Source organism: Rhodamnia argentea, chromosome 6 (genome assembly GCF_020921035.1).
Source record: "Rhodamnia argentea isolate NSW1041297 chromosome 6, ASM2092103v1, whole genome shotgun sequence".
NCBI lineage: Eukaryota > Viridiplantae > Streptophyta > Magnoliopsida > Myrtales > Myrtaceae > Rhodamnia > Rhodamnia argentea.
This window is the reverse complement of record NC_063155.1, coordinates 24,660,557-24,683,160: the sequence shown is the minus strand read 5'-3', so window position 1 is coordinate 24,683,160 and position 22,604 is coordinate 24,660,557. Positions and strand designations below refer to the sequence as shown.

Genomic DNA, 22,604 nt, shown 5'->3' with positions numbered 1-22,604 from the left:
TTCTCCTGGAAAACAGTGCTAGGTCATTACACGATCCCTCTTGATTAATGTGGTTGCGCAACGTCTTGTATTATAATTTGCAACTCTGCTGTACCATTACTCCCAGGGAAAGATATTGGTTGAGTAATTCTGGCTTTTCATTCACCTTTTGGAGGATTGTCTTACGCATTTAGATGCCTCGATGATTACTTGCTAAATTCTAACTTTCCCAACTGCTCATGCTTCTGAATTAACCTTCGCTGAAAGTTCCTTGTCAAGCATCCTTCACTGGTTTCAGGAACCAACTGTTTGCTCATATTTGGCACGAGGTCTCGGTTTTCTTTTTGCTAGGCTTATTGCCGGAGAATTTGTACATTCAGCCAGAGGAAAAGTGAAATCAAGGAAAAGGAACAGGTTTATGAGAAGACGTTCGGTGTTACCAGGGTTCTGTTTTTCTCTTTTCTCTTCCTTTTATTTCCACCAAGTTCTGTTGGGAAGTAGACTTCTTTTATTCATAATAGCCGAACAAAGAACACCTTTCTATGAAGCTGAAGCTAGCCTCATGACAAGTAGCAGAATCTACACTAGTACATGCTATAGATCCTTCACATAAGACTAAGATTGTTTCACTGTGCATAATTTCAGACATCTGGTGGTTGTGGGAGGTTTAATCACCTGTGTTGACCGCCATAAGAACGCAGTTTTTGAGTAATTCCCGTTTCACCTGCTCACACCTGGATATTTGGAGATGCATTTTCTTGCGCGTTCTTCTGTGGTAAAAATGTCCGATGATTGGTAGTACTATGGCTAAGTTTACGGTTGACATTATTGGAGCTCTCGGCATTGACCTTGATACGTTGAGAAGGCCGAGATCTTGTGTTTAGGCATTTGTCAGGAGTTGGCTGACTTTCGAGTTTAGATGGTCGAGGTCTAGTGCACTGCAGCAAATTCAACAAACCAATCAACTCCAAAAAATAGCAAAGCGACTTTTAATTTTGAATCTCTAACTCTTTTTCACCTAGGCAATGGAAATAGAAAAAGTTGATATCGAGAAGATCAGACTCTTTCGGTAACCCATTTTCCATTATGGACAACATTTCAGCAAAAACCAACCAGGAAAAATCTCAGAGGGTAGTGTGAGTGATTAAAATAAAGTGGCCCGATGGTAAGATTGAAGTAAAAGCCATTCCTTGCAGACTACAAGAAGTTATTACTAGTGCTTGAATGAGGAAAAATAGCATAATGACTGATCATCTTTATGAGGAACCTTGCTCTGTAGTTTTCTGATATCTTGCTCTGCTTTCCCCTGAGTTGACAGTAAATGCAAACTCAATGAGGCAAGGAAACTAAGGAGGCCAAGCGTACGGAATTCATTTGAATGGCAGCCTCCTTAACAAGGCCTGACATTGGAGCCATGATAAACTAGTTCAACCGATGCGGTTCTGTTTACTTCCTAAAGAATCTGCGAACCCACAATGCAATTACTTCCTAACTAGTACTGCTGATTGGTTGTCAAATGTACCTTATGTGTTTGCAGTGGCTGCACTTCTGCCTTAATAACTGTGTTCTTCTCTTCCTGCTTCTGAAAAATGGCAACACGAGAAAGAGATTCATAATCTACAGAAGTTAAAAATGAGAAATTCGCCAGCCTTAATGAAGAATTGGACAAATCACCCTCGTCATGCAAACTTATAAGGTCTGGATGGAAGATTTGATGGCATCATTATACCTCCTTTCTTTTTGCAGCTCTTTCTTCACTCCTGAAGCTAAAAGGCGAGCACACAGTTGTCGGCCGAGCTTTGCTTCCGTTTATACTTGAGCATTTCGAGCTGCTGCGCATCACTAGGGTTAGTGATAGGTCAATCACAACAAAACTTAAGATAGTATATTGTTTTTGTGTGCCAAGCGATTCGAACGCGAGCAAACTAGAGTAAGAAGAGATGTCCAGCTGACAATATCTGCGTTCATTTATAACTAACAGATACGAAAGATCACAACAAAAATGCGCGAGAAACTCTACATAAACACCTTTTAATTAACACAATAAACTTTTACACTGAAGGGGACTTTGACTCATCATCTGTTGTTAGTGCTCCTTTGATTAACTTCTTCAGTAGGGTCTTACTCCTGGCCCAAAAATTATATGCACGCACCGAGGATGGCATACAGCTTAGTAGCAAAACTGAAATAGCCAAACAATCAAAGGCAAAGTACCTCCTGTCTTGTGATGCAGGAGTAATTGCAGAGCACACTGACTTCCTTAAACATGCCTGCAAAGTGTTAAAAAAAGAAAACTCTAAGGTCATGACATTTTAGAAGGGTTAGTTCAAGTGCAGGTGTTGATGCAAGCGCTTCAAATGAGAGTAGGGAAGACATAAAACATATAGGAAAAGAGAAAAGTAGTACTTGAGTTTGAGCTTTCCGAGCAACAGAGTTATCTTTCTCGATTTTCGGGGGAGCGGTGCACTCTTCATTTTTCCTGACTTGTAGAAACTGCGGAGAACGCAATTTAGTGCTACTACCACCAAGTGAAGCAAAGCTGATCGACATGTGGAGAGATTTTGAAGATAATCTATTTTCCTTAACCAAGCTTCTGACCGTCTGAGTCTGACTGCTTGAATCAGCATTATTTACACCTCTTGGTTGCACTGACGTAATTGTCTTTGTATGGGGAGGCGGCAATCTCGGCGTTCTGCTTCGTGTCGATGACTTTGAGCAAGAAAGCGCTTGCTTTTTCTCACATGTAGATAAAATCTGCTGATCAACGGGTACCTGCAGCAACAATAGGTAGAATTGGTAATTGAAGAAAGGCTACACATCGAAGGAGAAAGCAGGACCAAGCAACAAACTTACCTTATCTGGCACATTTTTATTTTGGGAAGTCATACTTTTTGCAGTGAACTCTGGATTATCAAAGGGACTGCGGTCTTCAGATGGAGACAAGTGCTTCTCAGCAAGCTCACGTTTTACATCCTCAGGACTTGCAACCTCTGCCATCTCCAATTTGCTTCTTTCATTGATCGGATTCGATTCATTTTTATCACCAGAGGAAGCTACCATAGCTTCAATGCTCTCTTTCTTCTGATTCACATCGTGGACATCAACAGTGTCAGCTTCTGCCGATTCTGATTCCCCTGGGGACTCATCCCCTCGAGTGTGGATATCCTCCTGCCTGGGAACACCAAAGTTTGGTTCTCCCACTTCCTCAATCTGTGATGTTGCAGCCTTTTTCTTGTAATGTGCTTCAAAATAAGCCTTCTTCTGCGCGACGGATCCTGGCTTTGAAAACTTCTCGACTTCCTCCAAGTAACGATTGTGAGAGAAGGCCGACCATTTTTCCCAAGCCAACGACTCGGACACAAATCTTCCAAACGAGACAGACTCCGTGAGCGCGCGAATCGGGTCACCCTGGAATGTTCCAAATTTTCATCTCCTCAGTAAAGTTTATCAGAAGTTCACTTGAATGAAATATCATCTCGTCAACGTACAATCAAAGTTATATTCATCCCCATGAAGGAAAAGAAATGCAGAAGTTTCCCAATCGATAATTCAAACACTCTTCAGCAACTAAACCTCCTAAAGGCAATGAATTTCCATCTTCGACAGTCTCAAGAGTCCGAAAAAACCGAGCGTCCACACGCATTTTCTCTTCCACGAATCTCAAAGATCGGATAATCAAGAAAACTGTAAAAAAACAACGGTAGCTCTGCACATTCGACCATTGGAATGAATAAAAGCAAAAGCTCCAAAAAAAAAAAAAACACACACACAGTCCTTTAAGCAAAATCTCCGCAGTAAAAAGAACAAACTGGGCCGACAATAAGGAATACCGAGACTTCATCGGCGAAATGGGCGAAAAGTTTCGTGCAAACTCACCGGCGCCGGCGGCGCCGCTTCACCCGAAGCATTGGAAGGATGAGAGAACGACCTTCGAAGGCAAGCAGACTCCCCCATTTTGATCGCTTCAGTGCCCAGCAAAGCGAAATCCCCAGAAAAATCGCACCTTTCTTAAGGCGTTTCAAGGTCGAGAATTTAGTTGATTTGCAGAGAAGGAAGGCGTTTCAAGTGCGAGCTTTTATCCTTAGCTTCCGACTATCATCCGACTTCCACTCCAACAAAACGAAATAACGTCATCTTTATTGGGAATTTTCTGTTGGCGGGGGGGCATAATTGTGATTAAGGGGCCCCATTAAAATTGGAATTAAAGGTCTGCCCAACGTCTAATTCCTTTTCTGTCGTCTCGCAGTTGAGAGGGACGCCATGGATTTAGATGTCAGGTTGATGAATGGGAGGATACCCCGATTTGCATTGCAACGGCTCTTAAACTTCAAACTGCTGGCGCGTGTTTTGCTTGTCCTTTTCTTTTGATAACGACGCAAATAACCCCTTAACTTTAATTCAATATGCAACGTGGTCTTTAAACTTTTAATTTGATCATATAGTCTCTAAACTTTAGCCCAATATGTAATATAGTCTCTAAACTTTTAATTGAACTAATATGATCCCCGAACTTTTGAAATATGTTCAATTCCTAAATTCTAGGAGGTTGTCCAAAATAGTCTTTTCATTAATTCAAGTTCAGGGATAGCTTTGTACTTTGGGATTAAGTTGAACCTATTTCAAAAGTTCGAGGACTACGTTGAACAAATTAAAAGTTCACGGACCACATTACATATTGGGCTAAAGTTCAAGGACTATATTGATCAAATTAAAAGTTAAAAGATGATATTGCACATTGAGCAAAAATTCAAAGATAATTTGTATCATTTTTCCTTTTCTTTTTGGCGGCGCTTCTATTATTTATTTGTTTATTTTTCATTAGTCACAGTCAATAGCCAAATTGGTCCAGCCAGTCCATGAACCAGGTGCGCGATGGTTCGGGACTCGGGTTCAACGTGGTGGTTTGCCCAATCGGGAAACGCCATAACAAGGGTTCGACGATCAAGACCCAAGAACTCCGATTACGCGTCGCATGAAAGTCTTTTGCATAACAAAGCGACACTCTGAACGTGGAGAAACGACTTATAGAAAGATTCATATGCATGGCGGCGGCGCTTCTGTTGCACGGACATTTTCCCGATATAAGATCAGCCGTCTCGGAAGATGATGAGGATTCTCGGTTCCCTTCAAAGTTTTAGCTAGCTTCACAGACATCAGTACAGCAGATGACTGGAATCCAATCGCGGTGCCTACATTTCAAAAGCAATCTCCGTCCAGCATTAATTTGGCAAAGCACAGGGAAGGGGTCAAAATGGTTTGAGAAGGTGAGAAAAGTCAAGCGATTCGACCCTCATGTGCCAGGATGATGACTGGTGATAGCTGCAGAAAAGCTGCATGGAACGACATTACAAAGGACATCAGAATATGAACAAGTCAGGACAAGCAAAACTCAGCTCAAATCGTCAAATCGAACCGTTGTCGTTCACTTATTGTAAGTCCAGTGCAGATTTAAGAGGAACGTTGATACCCCAGACTGGGAGAAACAAGAATGCAAATCCACCCTCAAGGCATTGGCTAAGTATGGATTGGGCAATGCAACATAAAAATTTCCGGATCTGAATGCCGACAAAATTACAATGACAGCAGAAAGGACAAGACAGGAAGAAATTTTCATATAAGATCAGATCCTGTAAGATACATTTTCACATCGAGGCGATGAATATGAACAGATGAACAAATCAATTGTGACTATACAATGGGAGGAAAAACGCCTCAAAGAATGGAAACAATCATATCTCTGAAGAGCTTCAGCATTTGAGGAAAGAGATGGCGACTTCGCCGATCACCATGACCAGAGTCTAATCTCCATGTGTTTCTTCATGGACAAGCATATATACTCAACCAAGCAAAAGTTGTCTCGCAGCTCTGAATTGGCCTTCCTGTCCATGATATTTCGGTCACTTCGATTATCTTCGGTCACTTCGATTCGCCAAAACTTGCAAAATTTTCTTTCCTAACCAGTTCAGTAAGAAAACTCGAGACCTCTGAGTGAGACGTATTTCTTAACCCATATCGCTATATCCTCTGCACACGCTCGAGCTTGCGGCGTCTGAAGAAGCATATCCTTAGTGGCGAACTCGTGAACAGCATCCTTATAGTCCAGCACGGGAGCATCGACATTGAACTTCCGCAGTTCCGCAGAGTAAGCGATGGCGCGGTCCCGCATCATGTCATGTTCAGCCACTACCATCAAAGTTGGAGGCATGCACTTCAAAGGCACCATTCTCGAGACAAGAGGGTTTGCTGCCGGATGGTCAAGGCTGAACTCCTCGTCCGGTAACAAGAGCTTCAGCGCCATGTTGCGTATAGCCTTGTCATAGAAGTAAGAGTTTGCAAGCTTGACCTCAGAGTGCGTGGGGGTGGTCCCAGCAAAGAAGGGATACATTAGGACTTGAGCCACCACATTGATAGGGTCAAGGAGCTTCCCTTCCTCTATGGCCTTTTGACACACATAGTCTGCGATATTGGCACCGGAACTCACACCGAGGAGGACGCACCTGCTCGAGAAAGATTGGGGCAGCTTTAGCTGATATTATTATCAAAAACAACAAAAAGGACTTGCAAACGGACTTTGGACAGTAGCTAAAGTAAAGCAGCTGTCGTAACACAATTTTCTTGCAGCAAGAGTGATTTCAGAGACAGGCATTGTCCTAGAGAATGTTATGTAGCCTTATGTTAAGAGTTACCGGACAAAACTGGTGAGTTGGATGAACTGCGAGAAACCGAAGGCCTCTCATAAAGGTTCTTATGAAATGACCAAGCGCGATGTTTCTCGCAGAAGCACAGATCATACTCAATCAGTGTCATATGCATATCCATCTGATCACACCAATCATCAACCATTGAAGCACATCTCAAGTCTCAAACTGTTCAATAGTATAATGCCTCATTTAGCTCCCTCTGACCAATATCCTATCCACCTATGAATCCTCCTATCCAAGCTCTAAAAGGAAATGTCCATCATACAACATTATCTACAGAAATTTAGTCTAGTTCCATGAATAGTTCTGGTACAATTGTCCCTGCACCAAGACAAACGCCAATTTGTTCAGTACCTAGGCACTGATTATTTCAATGTCAATCGAGAATTGCAATATATGCATCAACAAGAGACATAATCAATCACTTTGACATATTCGGAACTCAGAGCCATTTGTCAAGAAAGCAACTAATCACCTGGAAGGATCTCCGTGAGCGGCGAGCCACGGCTCGACCATCGACACGCCAAAGCTGTCGAACACACGGCCCTCGACCCCGACACTCCTCCTCAGTTTCCCGATGGACCGACTGCAGTCCGCCAAATTCGCCTGCTTCGCCAGCCAGTTCAACGCCTTGGCCCCGTCCTCGAACGCCGCCGGGTACTTGCTCTCCGGTGCTAGCCTGTACCCGACCGCCACCACAATCACGTCGCACGCCCTCGCGATCCTCCGGCAAAACCTGTCGTTCTCCGCCGAGTTGTGCCCACCGTTCACGAAGCCGCCTCCGTGGAACTGCAGCATCACCGGGAGCTTGACGCAGTCTTCCCCGGTCGGAGGGGAGTATCCGCCGTAAGGGGCAGGGCCATCGGGGCTCCCGCCGCCGGTCGGGGACGTCAGGACGGTGTCGGGGAGGAAGACGCGGAGGGAGAGGGCGGAGAAGGGGTCGATGTGGATGTCCTTGGTGGCGGCGCCGTCGACGAAGGACGGATTCGCGGGGGCGACGGGCTCGTCGAGGCGGGAGGCGACGCCGAACTGGTCGCCGGAGCCGGGGCTTGGAGGAGGAGATTGAGCGAGGGCTTGGAGCTTGTGCTTGAGTTGGTACTTGAAGAAGCCGCTGTACAGCTTCACCACCGCGGTCGGCATTTTCAGAGAGAGAGAGGGGAGAGAGAGATTGAGTTGGGATTGAAATTGGGACCTTACGAGAGAGAAGGAGGACTACATAGGAAGAGACTTGTTCAATTCAAATTTCACAACGGCGTGTGGAGAAAGGAGAGCCGATGTAGGAGACGAAGAACAGCGGTCAGAGTAGAAGCTTCTCATCGTTCGTCATCCTCGATTTCACCTGCGATGCCAACGTGGCGACGCAAACCGTCTTTCAAAACCGAACCGAACCGAGCCAAACCTCCGCCCGGTTCATCCTTTGCCCGATTTAGGTGCTTCAATTGCACACGACTAGAAAGAGAGGTCGGTTCGATGTTCATTACCAGAAAAATAGAAAAGCTATTTTATACACACAAAAAAAAAAAACCAGGGGTAATGGCTGATCGCGGGGGCCTCGGTAAGGGCCAGCAACCCTCGCCAACCATAGGTGAGGGTCACCGCCTAACCACGGCTTGGACTGCGACTCTCCCGAAGACCTCGGCGGCCTCTATCGACCCTTTTCGGCAACAGGATAAGTCACTTCAATATTTTTCGTTAATCTAAATAGGATGAGTTAATAAAAGAAGTTGATTGTACCAACTTGACAAATCTTAAGGCTTTATTGCATTTTTTGTAAGTTTTATGATTCAATTGTGCCTTCATGACAAGTTTTAGAACTTTCATTGCACGTGTCATTTTTTTTTCCTGGGCTTGCCTTTCGAATAATGTTGATTTTCGTTGTATTATACTCAAAAGTAATGAAATATTTTAACGAGTATTCTATTTACTCGTGGAGTTTCAATTCCTCTAATGCCACAAAAATAAATTCATAAAATTGGTGTTTCCCGTAGGTTAATGACCAAATATTACAAGAGATAGGGAATCTTTATTTGTGTAGATTAGAAATGATTGCGTTGATAAATTAAAATTCCCTATATAACATTAACCACAAAAGGCTGTCAAATTAATTTTCAACCGACATGTGCACAAAAAATAAAGGGAAAAAAAAATTAACTACAGAGCAAAGATATAAGATGAACGGTGGCTCCATAACACGAAACTTAAGAAATCGTTAAAAATTTGAGGGAATTAGCCAGTACACACTAGCCATTAAGAAGTTTGAAAAACCCGAGTTTTCCTATTGCAATAAGTTGTGAGCGCTCAAAGGAGTCGCTGTTTTTACTCGTCTCTCCCTAGCCCCATGATTAATTAGTACGGCCCCTATGAAATTTGAGAGGCCACTTAAACAATAAGCTTGTTTATTTACTTGTTACATATATATATATATATATATATATATATATATCAATTTGAGATTTTTCATAGTGTTAATTCTATTTAACAAAAACTAATCGATGATAAATTTATTATAAGTGTATTAATTTAAGATTTTTTTATTTTATGATAAATTTATCTTAAAGTTTTTAATGGCCAAAAAAATTATTTAAAGTAAATTTATTACGTATGTATGTCGTTGTATTGATAGAAAAAAATGGATGCGAGAAAAATTTGGTGGGTCGGTGATGTGATGGCTAGCGTGGGAATACATGGTTTCGCTCGCGCATGTCACAATTTTTTTATTTTTTTTTGGGTCGAACATCTGGCAAAGTATTTTTTTTTTTTTTTTGGTGCCCCAACATCTGGCAATTGACCACGGGAACATGTGGTGGGACGATTTGGCTCCTCGCTGGCGATGCAGAGAAAGAAATAGAGTCCTTCCCGGGTTGGTTGAGGGCTCCAGGGCTATTTTTTATCCATGGCTGTCCATGCATCAGCAGCACAGCATCGGACGGCGATGCGCGCGCTAGCTTGGTGTGGAGCCCATGGAGCTAACCTGATGGGTCCCACCACGTCGTCGCATTGGAAGTCCGGGTGCAGACAGAGACATAGATTCGTGTTCGCGGCGATTTAGAAGGAGCCAAAAATATTCTACTCTCCCGTTTAATAATGATATAAAATTTTTATTATTTCTATTCATTTGATAATAATATAAAATTTCTATAATTACCCGCCGTGGGCATCAGCCAACAACCGACAAAAGGTGACCGATGAATGGCAAACAAATAAGGGAGAACGGAAGTCGAGGACCGAGGATCGATGGCGGGCGATTGGGCGCCAGCGAATGGCAGATGTCGAATGTTAGCCGGCTGTAGAGACGTGAGAGAGGCAATTGGCAGGCTGGGTGCTAACGGGTGGCAAATGGTGGTAGGGATGCAAGAGAAGCCACCATAGATGTCAAATGGCAGATAGATGCGAGAGAGGCTCCGGTTGCCAATGTGACTGGCGACGTGTGACTAGCAATAGGGACTCAAGAGAAAGGAGAGACCACACGCGAGAGAGAGGGAGTGAGTAATTATAAGCATTATTGTTTATGTTTTTTTTCCAGAAATAGAAAGTAGAAAATTCTATTTCAAATCTATTTTTAGACTAAAAATTTATTTCGAAAATAGAAAAATGAAATTACATTATAAAAAAATCGAGAAATAAAACTGTCATCATGCGCATCCTTGACGACGGAGGTAGAAGACCAACCTGCGAAAACATGGCGCGGCTATTTCGTCATTTTCCATACTTGCCCTCAAAAGTTCGGGGCAAAACAAAAGGCCAGAGGGTAATACGGTACAGTGGTAAATATTAAGATATTATATCAACGTTCATTTTCTACCTTTCCCAGCAAATACGTTGGAGAATTCAATTTCTTCCCCCCTCTCATATCTTCGCCATCATTTTCTTTTCTCCCGTAAATTGAGGGTGTTTTTGTAATTAACAACTTCCTCGTATCACTAAGAAAACCAATTAGATTTAGTATATCTTAAACGTGGTCTTCGAGACTTTGGTTTCAATCACCAAGTCCATCAAATTTCCGTGTCTTTACGATTGAAGTATTGAGGCGATGCCTTGCGTTTGTCATGGAAGCGAAAGTAATCCGTCGTAGATGCAATGAATTTGATAATGTTCGGACAATTCTGTAAAAACAATGCAAAAGATTTTTTTTTTCCTTTTTCAATAAGGCATTTGAATTATCAAAATCAAGCCATTTTTTTTTCCCTCTAGTCCATGTAACGCAGAATTTGCAATTTTTTTTTTTACGGTTGGCCATTTTCATGCCCAAGAAAAGATAAATGATAATTATGCTGCCACGAATTTTATGTTATGAACATGGCATTACTTTTATTAGTGAAACTGAAAGGTTCGGATATCCTCCTCAAATGAAGGATCAAAACGAGTACGTCGCGACATAATACAAGCGTAGCTACGTGGTAAAATCCAGCATAACCACGAATAGACGTCACCGCCCATTTTGCATGGTCTTGTGATGGCTATCTTCGGCTTTGTTTATTTCTCGAAAAATGAATGATTCGAAAAATATTTTCATAAAAATGATTGCTCGTCCGGCTTACAAAAATGAATAAGTGAAAATATATTTATTATTTACGAATATATTTAAACATAAATTATTGTTCATAATGATATCATTTTTCATTGACTACTCATTTCAGTCGATACAATTCGTTTATTTTTTGCAAAACAAACTCATCATGCGCCATGAAAAATACATAATTCAAAATTCAATACACTAATGAGGGGATTTGGGCCTAATCTGTCCGTTCTTGGGTTGGGCCTACCACTGTCAGGCCACGATACAGCCATCGCAGCCCACCCGTTCATGGACACCTCGGAGAAAATCAAAAGATCGGTTGCACAAAACATTTGATGCCAGTTCACCAAGTATGCGTCGGACCCCACGAATTGGTTAATTGACAATTTGTAACATCTATCTTGAGAAAATCGACCGTGCAAATTCCTATTTACTAGTTTATGCGATTACCATGATGAATCCTAGACGTTAAAACTCTAAATCTGTGGAATCTCGTGGACGAGTTATAACTTCGTAACATAATTTCCGAGTCTTACTTTTTCATCGGTGCTATTTGCCATTTGAAAGAGCTTAAATAGACATGGTATATGCTTCTGATGACGCGTTGAATTATCTCTATGGATTGAATTATTTAAATGAGTGCAGAATAGTCCGGCTTTTAGGTCCGTTAGAATGTCCACACCCAAAACGCGTCGTGAAGCCAAAATACTCGACGTGTGTTAATTAAGCGTGAATTTGGAACGACATGATATTTGAGTCAAGAGGGCGAACGGATTGAGAATTGGAAAAGTGACGAAGGTCGTTCTCAAATACGTGCGGGAATCAATTGAATCACGATAAGTCGTAGGCTCGAGCGCGAACGAGAAGTAATCCCGTGTTGAACGGGAAGAGACAAAAGGAAACGCAAAAGGAAATAAAGTCACAACGATGATGGCTTAATTTTTAACTGATCGTAGGAAGACATGTCATTAGTCTCTATCACCTTCCTCAGCATTACATTTATTCTCCTCAGAGAAACTTCTGCATGCCATCTGCATCATTACCATATAATTTGCTTGCTAGAAACAACCTTCCAATTTGCAAATATATTCCTTGACGCGTCGAAGACCGGAAAGATTTAAACTTATGACCTTCTCGCTCGATATTAAGTGAGACTTTATGAAATCACTGCCAATTGTTTCCAAAAGCTTAAGTTGTCGGATGAATGCGAAATTTAGTATTTCTACTAACAAAGTGGATTAGTACTTTTGTGCCACGAAGAAAAGCAGGGTTTGATAATCCAAAACATTAGTTGAATGTGATGAAGCTAGAATCGTAGATCACAAGTTTGGTTTGCAATTTAGGGTTTATTTGTTTGAAGGAGAACTGTTTCTAGGAAATTGCTTTCCTACTTTTCAGTGTTTGAATGACGGAAAACTACTCGATCTATGGAAAATCTTTTTCTATGAATTGAAAGTAACAAGCCTAGATTGAGAGAAAATAATTTCCCCTTCTAGTAAGAAGGAAATCATTTTCCTCAATCTATTAAACAAATGAAAACTAGCCATTTTCGTCGAAGATGATTTCCTTGAAAAATATTTTCCGCTATCGCGAAGTTTTTAGTGAAACAAGCACACCATTCATTGGGAAATCAATATGCACCACGACAATTGGGTCAAGGCGCTCGAGTTTTACTCTTGGATTGGTCTTGCAATGCTTAAGTCAGCACTTAAAACGAGAGAAGTTTATAAAGAGAGAATTCGAGCTTAAAGATGAGCATGGTGAATTCTTAGAAATTCTTGATAACATTACCATTGTGTGTTTAATGAAGTCACAATCTAGAAATTCTTGTCAAAATAAACCTTTCGTGTGATTATGCATACCGGTCCGTCTACGTTTTATACATACTTGTTGACAAAGTAACAATTCGTGAGGGCCGATTTGTCGGTCAAAATCAGATCACCTTTATCAACATGAACCGATATAGTTATTTGATGTTTTATTATCTTGTGGGATGTGGAGTAATGCAAGAGTTTAAGGGGTTAATAAATCATGGCCGCCGCTGCCGCCATAGCAACCGCCAGCCCCACCTTAATTTGGTCGATCCCGACTTGTGGCATTGGTGACTAGCTAGTGTGGTCGAGGTTCCTACCAACCAGGTTTCTTGTAACCGCATCATTCAAAACACTCACACTGTGTTTGTTTCGTGAAAAACAACTTCTCGAAAAACGTTTTTCGAATTTTTTGGGTTTGGTTCGCGGAAAATGAGCTAGTCCCGAAAAACATTTTTCCCCCATGAAAAAATCTCTTTCAAAAGCGGGGAAAATATTTTCCTCTTTTTGAGAAGAGGAAAATATTTTTCTCATCTTTTCATCCTCATCTCTTCACATTTTCTTTCTTTTTAATTAATTTTTTTCTTTTTTTTTTTCAAAATTCGAAAATTTTCTTATTTATTTAATTTTTTGAATACTTTTTTTAAATTAATTTCTTTAATTTTTTTTATCTTCTTTTTTTCCTTCTTTCATCTTTAATTTCTTTGTCAACTGATCACCCGCCGTCCTCACCGGATATGCGAGACGACCAAGTGAGGCTCGCCTCGCCCGCTCGAGTGAAGCCTCGGCATCGCTAGCCTCAAGTGACGTCAAGCCTCTCCGGATTTGGCTCAGCCTAAGCTCACCGGGCATCGTTGTGGCCGGCAACCGGCTAACGAATAAATTAAAGAAGAAAGAAGAAAAAAAAGAAGAGAAAAAAATTAAAGAAAGTAATTGAAAAATAAAAAAATTGAATTTTTATTCAAATTTATTAATAATATTTTTAGGAAAATCAATTCCTTGCCAAATGAAGTAAATCGTTTTCCAAATCATTTTTAAGTCTTAGCCAAACACCGGAAAAAATGGTTATTTTTCTGGAAAAATGACTTTCTTTTGAAAATATTGTCCGAAAATATCATATTTTTCGCGAAATAAACGGAGCCTTAAAAGAAGCATAAGCCTGGCAAAGTCGTCTATTGACTATTCCAAAGTCCAAAATAAGAATCCAGCGCTGCTCATTTCTTTCGGTGCTCCGTCAAAAGACACGCCCTCTGCCTTCATGAGGAATAACGTTACACATATAATATTATCAAATCAATTTCAGTCCAATTTCATATTCAAATGCATTGAAATTCCTTATGTTTCCCCAAATATTTAATTAATTCATTCGTTCAATCTTTAATTCATCACCAACTCCTTATATGCCGCCTTGCGTTTACTTACTGTTCATCAGTCGTGAATTTCTAGATATAGCAACTTCCACGAAAATGTTGGAACCATCCATACTTTGAACAAGGATATCTTCTTTAATAATTCCTCTATCAACATATATAACATAAAGAGAAATCACGCAATAATTCTTCGGATAATCGCTCATAAGAACCCTAAGCAACAAAAGAAAAAGAAATTAATCATGATTAACGTTAATTACACGAGGGGTCTAGTTAACGGGTGCCCTAAAGACGCTTGTTTAATTATATTAAATCATACCTTTATTCAATAATTTAAACTTTTTGAATGATTGACAATGGTTCTACAAAATCTTTCGGGTATTGGAGTGAGAGGTTACGGGTTCGAATCTTTCCAAGTTTCTAATTGCCTCCCTTGTTACATATTTTTGCGTTTAGTCTTAGGCCAAAGTCCTTTTTTTTTTTGGTCATGGCCAAAGTCTAGTTTGCGCGTGGGAGAAAGTATTAGAATATTTAAACATTAAATCAGTCTTCATTCAATGGCTTTAAACGCAGCCATTCGGCCAAAGTCTAACTTACCAACATAGGGAATGTTACAATATCTAAATATCAAAACACGCATTCACTTAATAGCTTAAACTCAGTTATTGTCTATTTTTTCGATGCCTATAAGAATTAAGTGGTAATGGATGATGATTAAAAAAAATAAACAACAATGATGGTTTTTTTTAAAAAAAGTGATAAAGCCGAAAAAAAGAATTTTAACTTGTAAATCTACTTATCTTATGTTATTCACCTAATAAAGTATGAAGAAAGGTAATGACAATAATCTAGTATATAGATAAATAGATTAATACGAAGAGGCGTAGAAGAATCTTTCATTCTAAAGATTCATCGACCAAACCTGCAACGTAAGCAAAGATTGTTGCAGAAGAAGAGTTGCTGTTTCGGAATGTCTTATTTCTAGAAGCTTACGGAATCCTCCTTCAATGGCTAGCACGCAGCTGACGACATAGGGGACAAGCTATAGCCCGTGCAAGTGAATCTCCGGACGATGGCGGAGCCACCGCTGTCGGAGCACCGCTTTGGCAACATTTGTAGGCTAGCGATTACACTGCCGACCGAGGATGCCGACACCGACGGAGGCTGCAAGATAGCCCATCGGGTGATGAGCACAATCAGACCGAGAGGGCCTATTTGGCTTCCTATTATTGTATTAAGGCTCTGTCTGTCTTACGTAAGATAAATAGATTGAAAAATATTTTCCTGAAAAAATCGCTTATGTCGCTTACAAAAATGAATGAATGAGAATATTTTCACCATTCACGAAAAGATTTAGACAAAAATTGATGTCAACAATGAAAACATTTTCCATTCGCTAATTATTTCAAGCGATACAAGCCATCATTTTTATGAAAATATTTTGTAAATCATCCATTTTTCGCGAAATAAAATGAGAGTAATAATGATTTACAAAAGAGAAATATTAGATGGACGTGTACTAAGGCCGGTCTATCTATTTTATTTATAAATTGATGTTCCGAACTATTCACTGCAAAATATAGCTCACCTATTTAAAATACGATTTTGCAGCCCGACAAGTAGCTCATAATAAACTATTTTTCTAGATCAATCGTTAGAAAACCTGGCATTACTCTTTATAAATTTGCTACAGGAAGATTCTCTTAATTACTAAGCGAAATGATTTCAACAATCACCTTACACTTACATTATGAGTACGGGGTGACCTTGTTCAGGTCTTAATGACTTAATTATTAGGACGGACGTGGCAATCCAGTCATCATATATAGATGAGCATGTAAATGAAGGTGACTATGTAAGCCTATATGACTTCATTATGAGTACGGACGTTGTTTTCTTTTCTTTTTTTTTTCTCATGGGGTTCTTTTCTTTTTGGCTTTTCATGTGAATGTATGTGTGTGTGAATGCAGTAGTAAAGCTCGAAATGCAACTGTAGATTTTCCTGGCTAAACAAGAAAAAATACGTAATAAGCGCGTAACATGTTCACATCCGAAGACGTCGGCAGCTGGAACTCCGAGTCATTATGGTTTTTGAAAGTGATATTACGCCATGTAAGTGGGCATCGGTTTTCAATTGGGACAGGAGCTAGTTAGCTCAACTCTAGACATATTCTGCGAAGGTCAATCTTTGCCTACTAGGCAAGAGGATACCAAGTTACAAATACTATTTGGGCAGGACATGTATTTATGTTACCATGCCATAAATGAAGTAGTTAATAGGGGGTTATCATTATCATGTCGCCGTTAGAAGTAGAACCCTGCATTTCTTCTAGAGAATTTCCTAATTTTTCCAGAACAACTAGAAAGAGATTCTTTAATCATAAAGAATTCAATTCAGATGTAGGACATCTATCCAGATTATTCATCATGTTCAATATAACGACGGTCAATCACAATTCACATGTCGTGTGTGAGCTAATTGTAGTCATAGGTGACGAAATGGATAATGGACTCGTATTTCAACTCGTGATATATGGGTTATCGAAGGTTTTGGATATAGGTAGGAGTGAGTTAGATATAGGTAGGAGTGATTTAGACAAAATAAATGCGCATTGGGTTCTATTGGATTGGAAAGAAAGCACTTTCAATCCATTTAATAAAAAAGGTAGTGCTAAGAGCATTTTACCCTCACTCTTGTTAATATAATAAATTCTCTCGTCCAAAAAGCTAATTTAAAGAATGAAGTCACACTTATAAACCGATCACTAGCCCATTTCATAATCAATGTGGGACAAGCCTAACAATATCTTCCTTACAACCGAGTTGGAGCCGCAATAACCCGTATCAACCAAAAAAAATACTCAGGTTTGGCTCGGTCTTCCACTTGCTTTTTTTTTTTTCCTTTTTCAGCACCTTCTTATTATCCGACGTCATAAATTTGGAACGCGATAACATATGTGAAAACACGAGCACCTATTGCTGAATTTTGGACATCCTCCACGGCCGCACACAACATTTTTGAATTTTGTGGCAAACAGCCAAACAAAATCCCATCTCTGTGTATAGTCAAACGTCAACGATTCCCCGTCCATTGGATTTTTGCCGCGCAACTTGACAGATGATCCCACACAGAAAAAATGAAGACGTGTCGACGCCACTAACAAGATACGGTAGAATGAAAAAAGAAGAAGCAGGAGGAGGAGGAGGAAGCTGGTGCATCAGAACGACGACGCAGCTGTCTATCTCGTTTTACACAATACAGAAGAGAAGAAACGCAAAGGCTCGTGCCAAATTCTCCAAAATTAAATGGGATGATATGCTTCCGGGTCGGTCTAACATTGATTTATTGTTACGTGGACTTTATTCTAATGGTGTCGTTATCGTCGTCCGGACTTTTCATGATGTTAAAGATGTCTAACGCATGACCAATTGAACACTCATATTGTCTCCGCATTTAGGGTGATATATTCACCTAGATTTGAACCCCTTTTCTTTTCCTCCTAGGGCTAAACTTATGGTACCATATAACTTAGATTTGCATTGCTTAATAAGCTTGATTATAAGGAAGAATTCGATGGGGGGATAAAACATGTTTTACGAAGCAGGGAACTGTATAGTTTTGAAGTTTTTAGTTAAGTAATCCGTGTTATTGGAGATGCCCTTAAGAAAATGCGTAAGCGTGGTTATTCGAACTTAAGTCTTGAGCAAGAGATGAACACGCTCATCACTTGAGCAATCCGATGTGGTTTTGTTTTCTGTGTTTCTTTTTTCTTTTTTTTTTCAGTTCAATTCAAGAGGCGGAAATTGGTGTTCCGTGCTACGATCCGCCTTCCGAAATTTTACGATTGGCAAGACTAGGTTGCGTACAAAATACAAGGACAACACCATATGTTGCAATGAAAACTTACAAAATATGAACTTTGATAAGGTGGCGCATACGGTTCTGCTATATATTTGTAGCATTAGTAATACTATTGGAAGAAGAATTGGCTAATTAATCCGCAAGTGCGGAAATAGAAGATATCCGATTTACCTAACACAATATCCAACACAATTGAAAAAACTTTTATTTATTTATTTTGTGATCTAATTAAGGCTTTGAATTCTCGTTTGGGTAGCACTGCATCTGCATTCCTTTAAATGAAATTAGGTAAGTTGACTGAACTCCTTTTTTATTTCCCAAGAAGTTGACAATCGATCCCAAGGAAGATAAAGACGGTTGACATATGTGCCCGTCCAATAAATACCGATAACGATGTAATGAAACGACATAACTCCTCACGATATAAGTTTCCGTAGATTATGTATTAGCAAACTAATATGAGCGCACACGTGCCGATTTCATGTTAGTTGTCCTCCAAAGTGCGTTATGACGTCGAATATCTTAAATCCTTTAACCGACCTCAAGCACAAAAGAAGAGTTGTAGTAAGAAAGGGAGAATTACGAAATCAGCCCTAAAATCTAATCATGCTGATTTGGTCTTAGTTCTGTCAATTTTTGTCAACGTAGCCTTAAACTTTCGCGCGAAATTTCAATATAATCATTTCGGCTGATTCTTGCCTAAATTAATGACGTGGCAATACAGCCTTCATCGATCGTCCCACATGACTCAGCCACAAAATTCGCCGTCCTTGAAATTGTCTCCGACATGGTTACTTGTTGCCGAAACAAGTGATAGAACAGAAAAATAGACCAGATAAGAAAATAAATTTGATATCAAATTATGTGGTTCGGTCGGGAAACTTACGTTCACGAGAACAGAAGTAACAAATTTCATTATAGATCAAACATACAAGTACACTCGAGTCAATCAAATACTCTTAATGTTTCTATGCCCCTAACTATATCCAATAACTCCCACGGTGTTTTAGCCCAATGATTTTTCACGTAATAATCTTCTTTTATCCTATTGATAATCTCTATATAGTTTCTACGTCAACTTTGTTGTAATTGACAATCTAGAAAGTATAACGGGACATTTATTAAACTCTAAATTAAGCGTTGTTCCATAAGATATTTTATATCTTTATAAAACATTTATTTGCTGTCTTGTCTCATGGAGCAGGGCAATGACCTTTTATGAAGTTTTACCGTGTTACTTTCTTCTGATCCCGACCCCTATCATGGATTTCCCTATCATTGTCGCTTTTCCCAGCTGGCAACTCGTATCCACCGTTGATTTGGTCAACAATTCAAAACTCTTCGTGGCTCAAAGTCTCCCTGCCATTCACATTGAGCCACTTAAGCATCACTACCTGCTCCATCTGGCGTGGCCCCCACCCTCGAGGGTATAAAGAAGATAAATAAACAAATAAAATCAACAGAAAAAGAAGGACGATGAGAAATGGAAAGAACGAAAGTTCAAACGAACGGTAGCAAACTAACAAGTATTTGGACCCTTGTTATTTGGACCAAGGGTCCAAAAGTTTTCATTTCTTACGCGTGAATGAACGAAAAATAATTTTATTATTTACGAAAATATTTAGATATAAATTATCGTTAATAATGAAAATATATTTTATCGATTAATTATTTCGAACGATACAAACGATCATTTTTAAGAAAATATTTTTCGAATCATTTATTGATTACAAAACAAACAGAGATTTTTTGCTCGAATTATCTTTCATTTATGTCGAATGAGCTTACATATTTTGGAGAAACGAGAATATAAGGGAATAATTCACATAGTATAAAACACGAAGAGTAAAACCCTAGCTTTCCCCCTTGACTTTTGTCCATCGTCCCCCTTTTATATAAATCCGCCCTCTATTGCGAGGGGATGGCTGTAAGTTATACTGCACCATATCGTCTTTCTTCCCCAAGCTTAAACTCTCGCACGGCACATCAATACACACTCTCCAGCAGCTCGAAATCACAAAGAAGAAAGCGATGACAATGGCCGAGGTCCAAGTCGAAGTCATCTCCAAAGACACCATCAAGCCCTCTTCTCCGACCCCGGACCATCTCCGCCATTACAAGCTCTCCTTCCTCGACCAGATACAAGTCCCTGTGTTCATGCCCTTGGCCCTCTTCTTCCCGAGGGATGACGGCACGTCGCTCGATGAGAAACGTAGCCGCATCAAGCGTTCTCTGGCCGAGGCCCTGGCCAAGTTCTACCCTCTCGCTGGTCGGGTCAGAGACAATACCTACGTCGACTGCAACGACGAGGGCGCTTTGTACGTGGAGGCTCGGGTCAGGTGTGAACTCTCGGATATCCTTGAGAACCCGGTCCCTAGGGTGATGAACAGGTTCTTTCCCTGTGAGCTTGACGATGTGCAGGACTTGGCTGTGGCTGTTCAGGTATTTGTTGTCTAGGTTCTGTATTCTTGTCAAGCTCAAAAAACCAAACAAAAATAAATATCTGGAAATTCAAAGACTACGTTAGTTTTTTATAACATGGACTTCATATCCATACTTACATGCAACTTTATGTTCTTCACTATCTGAACATGCAGCGTCTTCACCCACTTACCATGTTTACGCTCTTGACACAGGTCAACTTCTTCGAGTGCGGTGGCTTAGCCCTCAGCCTTTTGATCTCCCACAAGGTCGCCGACGCCCTCTCCTTCTTCACCTTCCTCAACGCATGGGCCGCTGCTGCCCGTGGCGACCCTGGCATCACCGATCCCTGCTTCAATTCCTCCGAGCTCTTCCCTCCGATCAACCTCTCTGGCTTCCAGGCATCCACTGGCATCGTCAAGGACAACATGTCCACCAGGCGCTTCGTCTTTGACGCTGCCACCATCGCCTCGCTCCGCGAGCAGTTTGCTGACCTGACCAATGTTGCAGCCGCGGCTGACCAGCCACGCCGTCGCCCGACCCGTGTCGAGGCCCTGTCGTCCTTCCTCTGGAGCCGCTACATGGCGAGCACGCAGCCAATCGAAGCCAGAGGGAACAAGATCTACACTGTGCTCCATGCAGTGAATCTTCGGACAAGGATGGAGCCGCCGATGTCGGAGCGCCACTTCGGCAACATCAGTAGGTTGGCGATCACGGTGCCGACCGTGGACGCCGGAGGCTACAAGATAGTCAATCAGGTGATGAGCACTGGTAGACTTAGGGGGCGAACGGCTCTTTGTGCTAATAATAAGAATGGTTTAATTAGTTTTAGCATGACAGATATATGGAATTGATTTAATAATTAATGTTTCGGATTATTGGTTGTTGAATATAACCCACCTATATAAAGGTTGATTTGCAGCTTGACACATACCTTGAAGTAAACTAATTTTCTAGATCAATCGTTAGTAAATTACAAAATGTCATAGTAAAACATTAATAGGTGAAAAAAAAATCGAATCATTATGTTACACTTCATATGTCAACAATATTTTTTAGCATTTCTCAAGCCAAAAATTCTCGGTCGGCCATTGCACAGGTGAGGGACGCAATCAAGCAGGTGAATGAGGAGTACGTTAGGAAACTCCGGGAAGGGGAGGGCCACCTGAAGTCACTGAAAGATCTGTCGTCAAGTGTCTCGCGAGGCGAGGTGGTGTCTTTCAGCTTCACGAGCCTGTGCCGGTTTCCGACGTACGAGGCGGACTTTGGGTGGGGAAAGCCTGCCTGGGTCGGGTCGGCGAGCCTCACTTTCAAGAACCTGATCGTCTTCATGGACACCAAGTCCGGCGACGGCATCGAGGCCTGGGTCAACCTCAAGGAGGACGACATGGCCAAGTTCGAGCAGGATGAGGAGTTGCTGGCGCTCGTCTCGCCTTCCGTGAGCGCCCAAAGCGGTGCGTTTTAGTTGGCGACGTTGGCCAATAAGGGTGGCCGTACTATGAATATTGAATACGGACGTTGTTTCTCCTAGGTCTTTCTTTCTTTTTGGCTTTTTTATGTGAAGTCTTTTGGTGTGTGTGCAATAATAAAGCTTCAAATGCAACTGTAGATCCGATTAATTTGAATGAAAAAGGAAAGTATACAGAATAGCTCTGTCAAGTCTTGAAAATCGGGTGCGTTCTCGATGCGTGTAAGTGTTGTGAATTCAAAGTATAATGTGGAGTTCTTTTGTCTCGATTCGGTACTGGTGAACTTGAGTCTATAATTTGCTATATTTTTGGTCATGTTCATAAAAAAGGAATATTCATAATCCTTTTCCCATATACCCAAAATGCTCCGAGCCAAAGTGTGCGAAACCAAAAGGAAAAAATTATCAAAAAAATCATATACTTATTGTAATTGTATACTTATTGTAATTGTGCCGATGAAGCCTTAAACCTTTTG

The 22,604-nt window shown here is 40.8% G+C and overlaps 3 protein-coding genes across 10 annotated transcripts; 1 reads left to right on the top strand and 2 right to left on the bottom strand.

Annotated features, from left to right (window-relative positions):
* Nucleotides 1-435: 435 nt before the first annotated feature.
* Nucleotides 436-4,170, bottom strand: LOC115749315 (protein WVD2-like 7). 8 transcript variants are annotated; one of them, XM_030686070.2, is made up of 7 exons: nucleotides 3,865-4,168; nucleotides 2,833-3,387; nucleotides 2,386-2,751; nucleotides 2,194-2,249; nucleotides 1,709-1,811; nucleotides 1,502-1,561; nucleotides 436-917 (listed from the first exon to the last, which is right to left on the bottom strand). In XM_030686070.2, the coding sequence occupies exons 1-7, from the start codon at nucleotides 3,931-3,933 to the stop codon at nucleotides 708-710; spliced, it is 1,419 nt and encodes a 472-aa protein (XP_030541930.1). In that variant the 5' UTR covers nucleotides 3,934-4,168; the 3' UTR covers nucleotides 436-707. The 8 variants fall into 8 exon arrangements, with proteins under 8 accessions (XP_030541930.1, XP_030541931.1, XP_048135827.1 ...); XM_030686071.2 differs by having other exon boundaries at nucleotides 1,709-1,808; nucleotides 2,833-3,388; nucleotides 3,866-4,165; XM_048279867.1 differs by lacking the exon at nucleotides 436-917 and adding an exon at nucleotides 941-1,285 and having other exon boundaries at nucleotides 1,502-1,546; nucleotides 2,833-3,388; nucleotides 3,866-4,170.
* Nucleotides 4,171-5,570: 1,400 nt separating this feature from the next.
* On the bottom strand, nucleotides 5,571-8,012 carry LOC115749432 (probable carboxylesterase 16). The gene is made up of 2 exons (XM_030686251.2): nucleotides 7,156-8,012; nucleotides 5,571-6,476 (listed from the first exon to the last, which is right to left on the bottom strand). Exons 1-2 carry the CDS (start codon nucleotides 7,818-7,820, stop codon nucleotides 5,942-5,944), a joined length of 1,200 nt encoding a protein of 399 aa, XP_030542111.1. The 5' UTR covers nucleotides 7,821-8,012; the 3' UTR covers nucleotides 5,571-5,941.
* Nucleotides 8,013-20,160: 12,148 nt separating this feature from the next.
* On the top strand, nucleotides 20,161-22,316 carry LOC115749415 (stemmadenine O-acetyltransferase-like). The gene is made up of 3 exons (XM_030686228.2): nucleotides 20,161-20,681; nucleotides 20,876-21,418; nucleotides 21,760-22,316. Exons 1-3 carry the CDS (start codon nucleotides 20,271-20,273, stop codon nucleotides 22,123-22,125), a joined length of 1,320 nt encoding a protein of 439 aa, XP_030542088.1. The 5' UTR covers nucleotides 20,161-20,270; the 3' UTR covers nucleotides 22,126-22,316.
* Nucleotides 22,317-22,604: the final 288 nt, after the last annotated feature.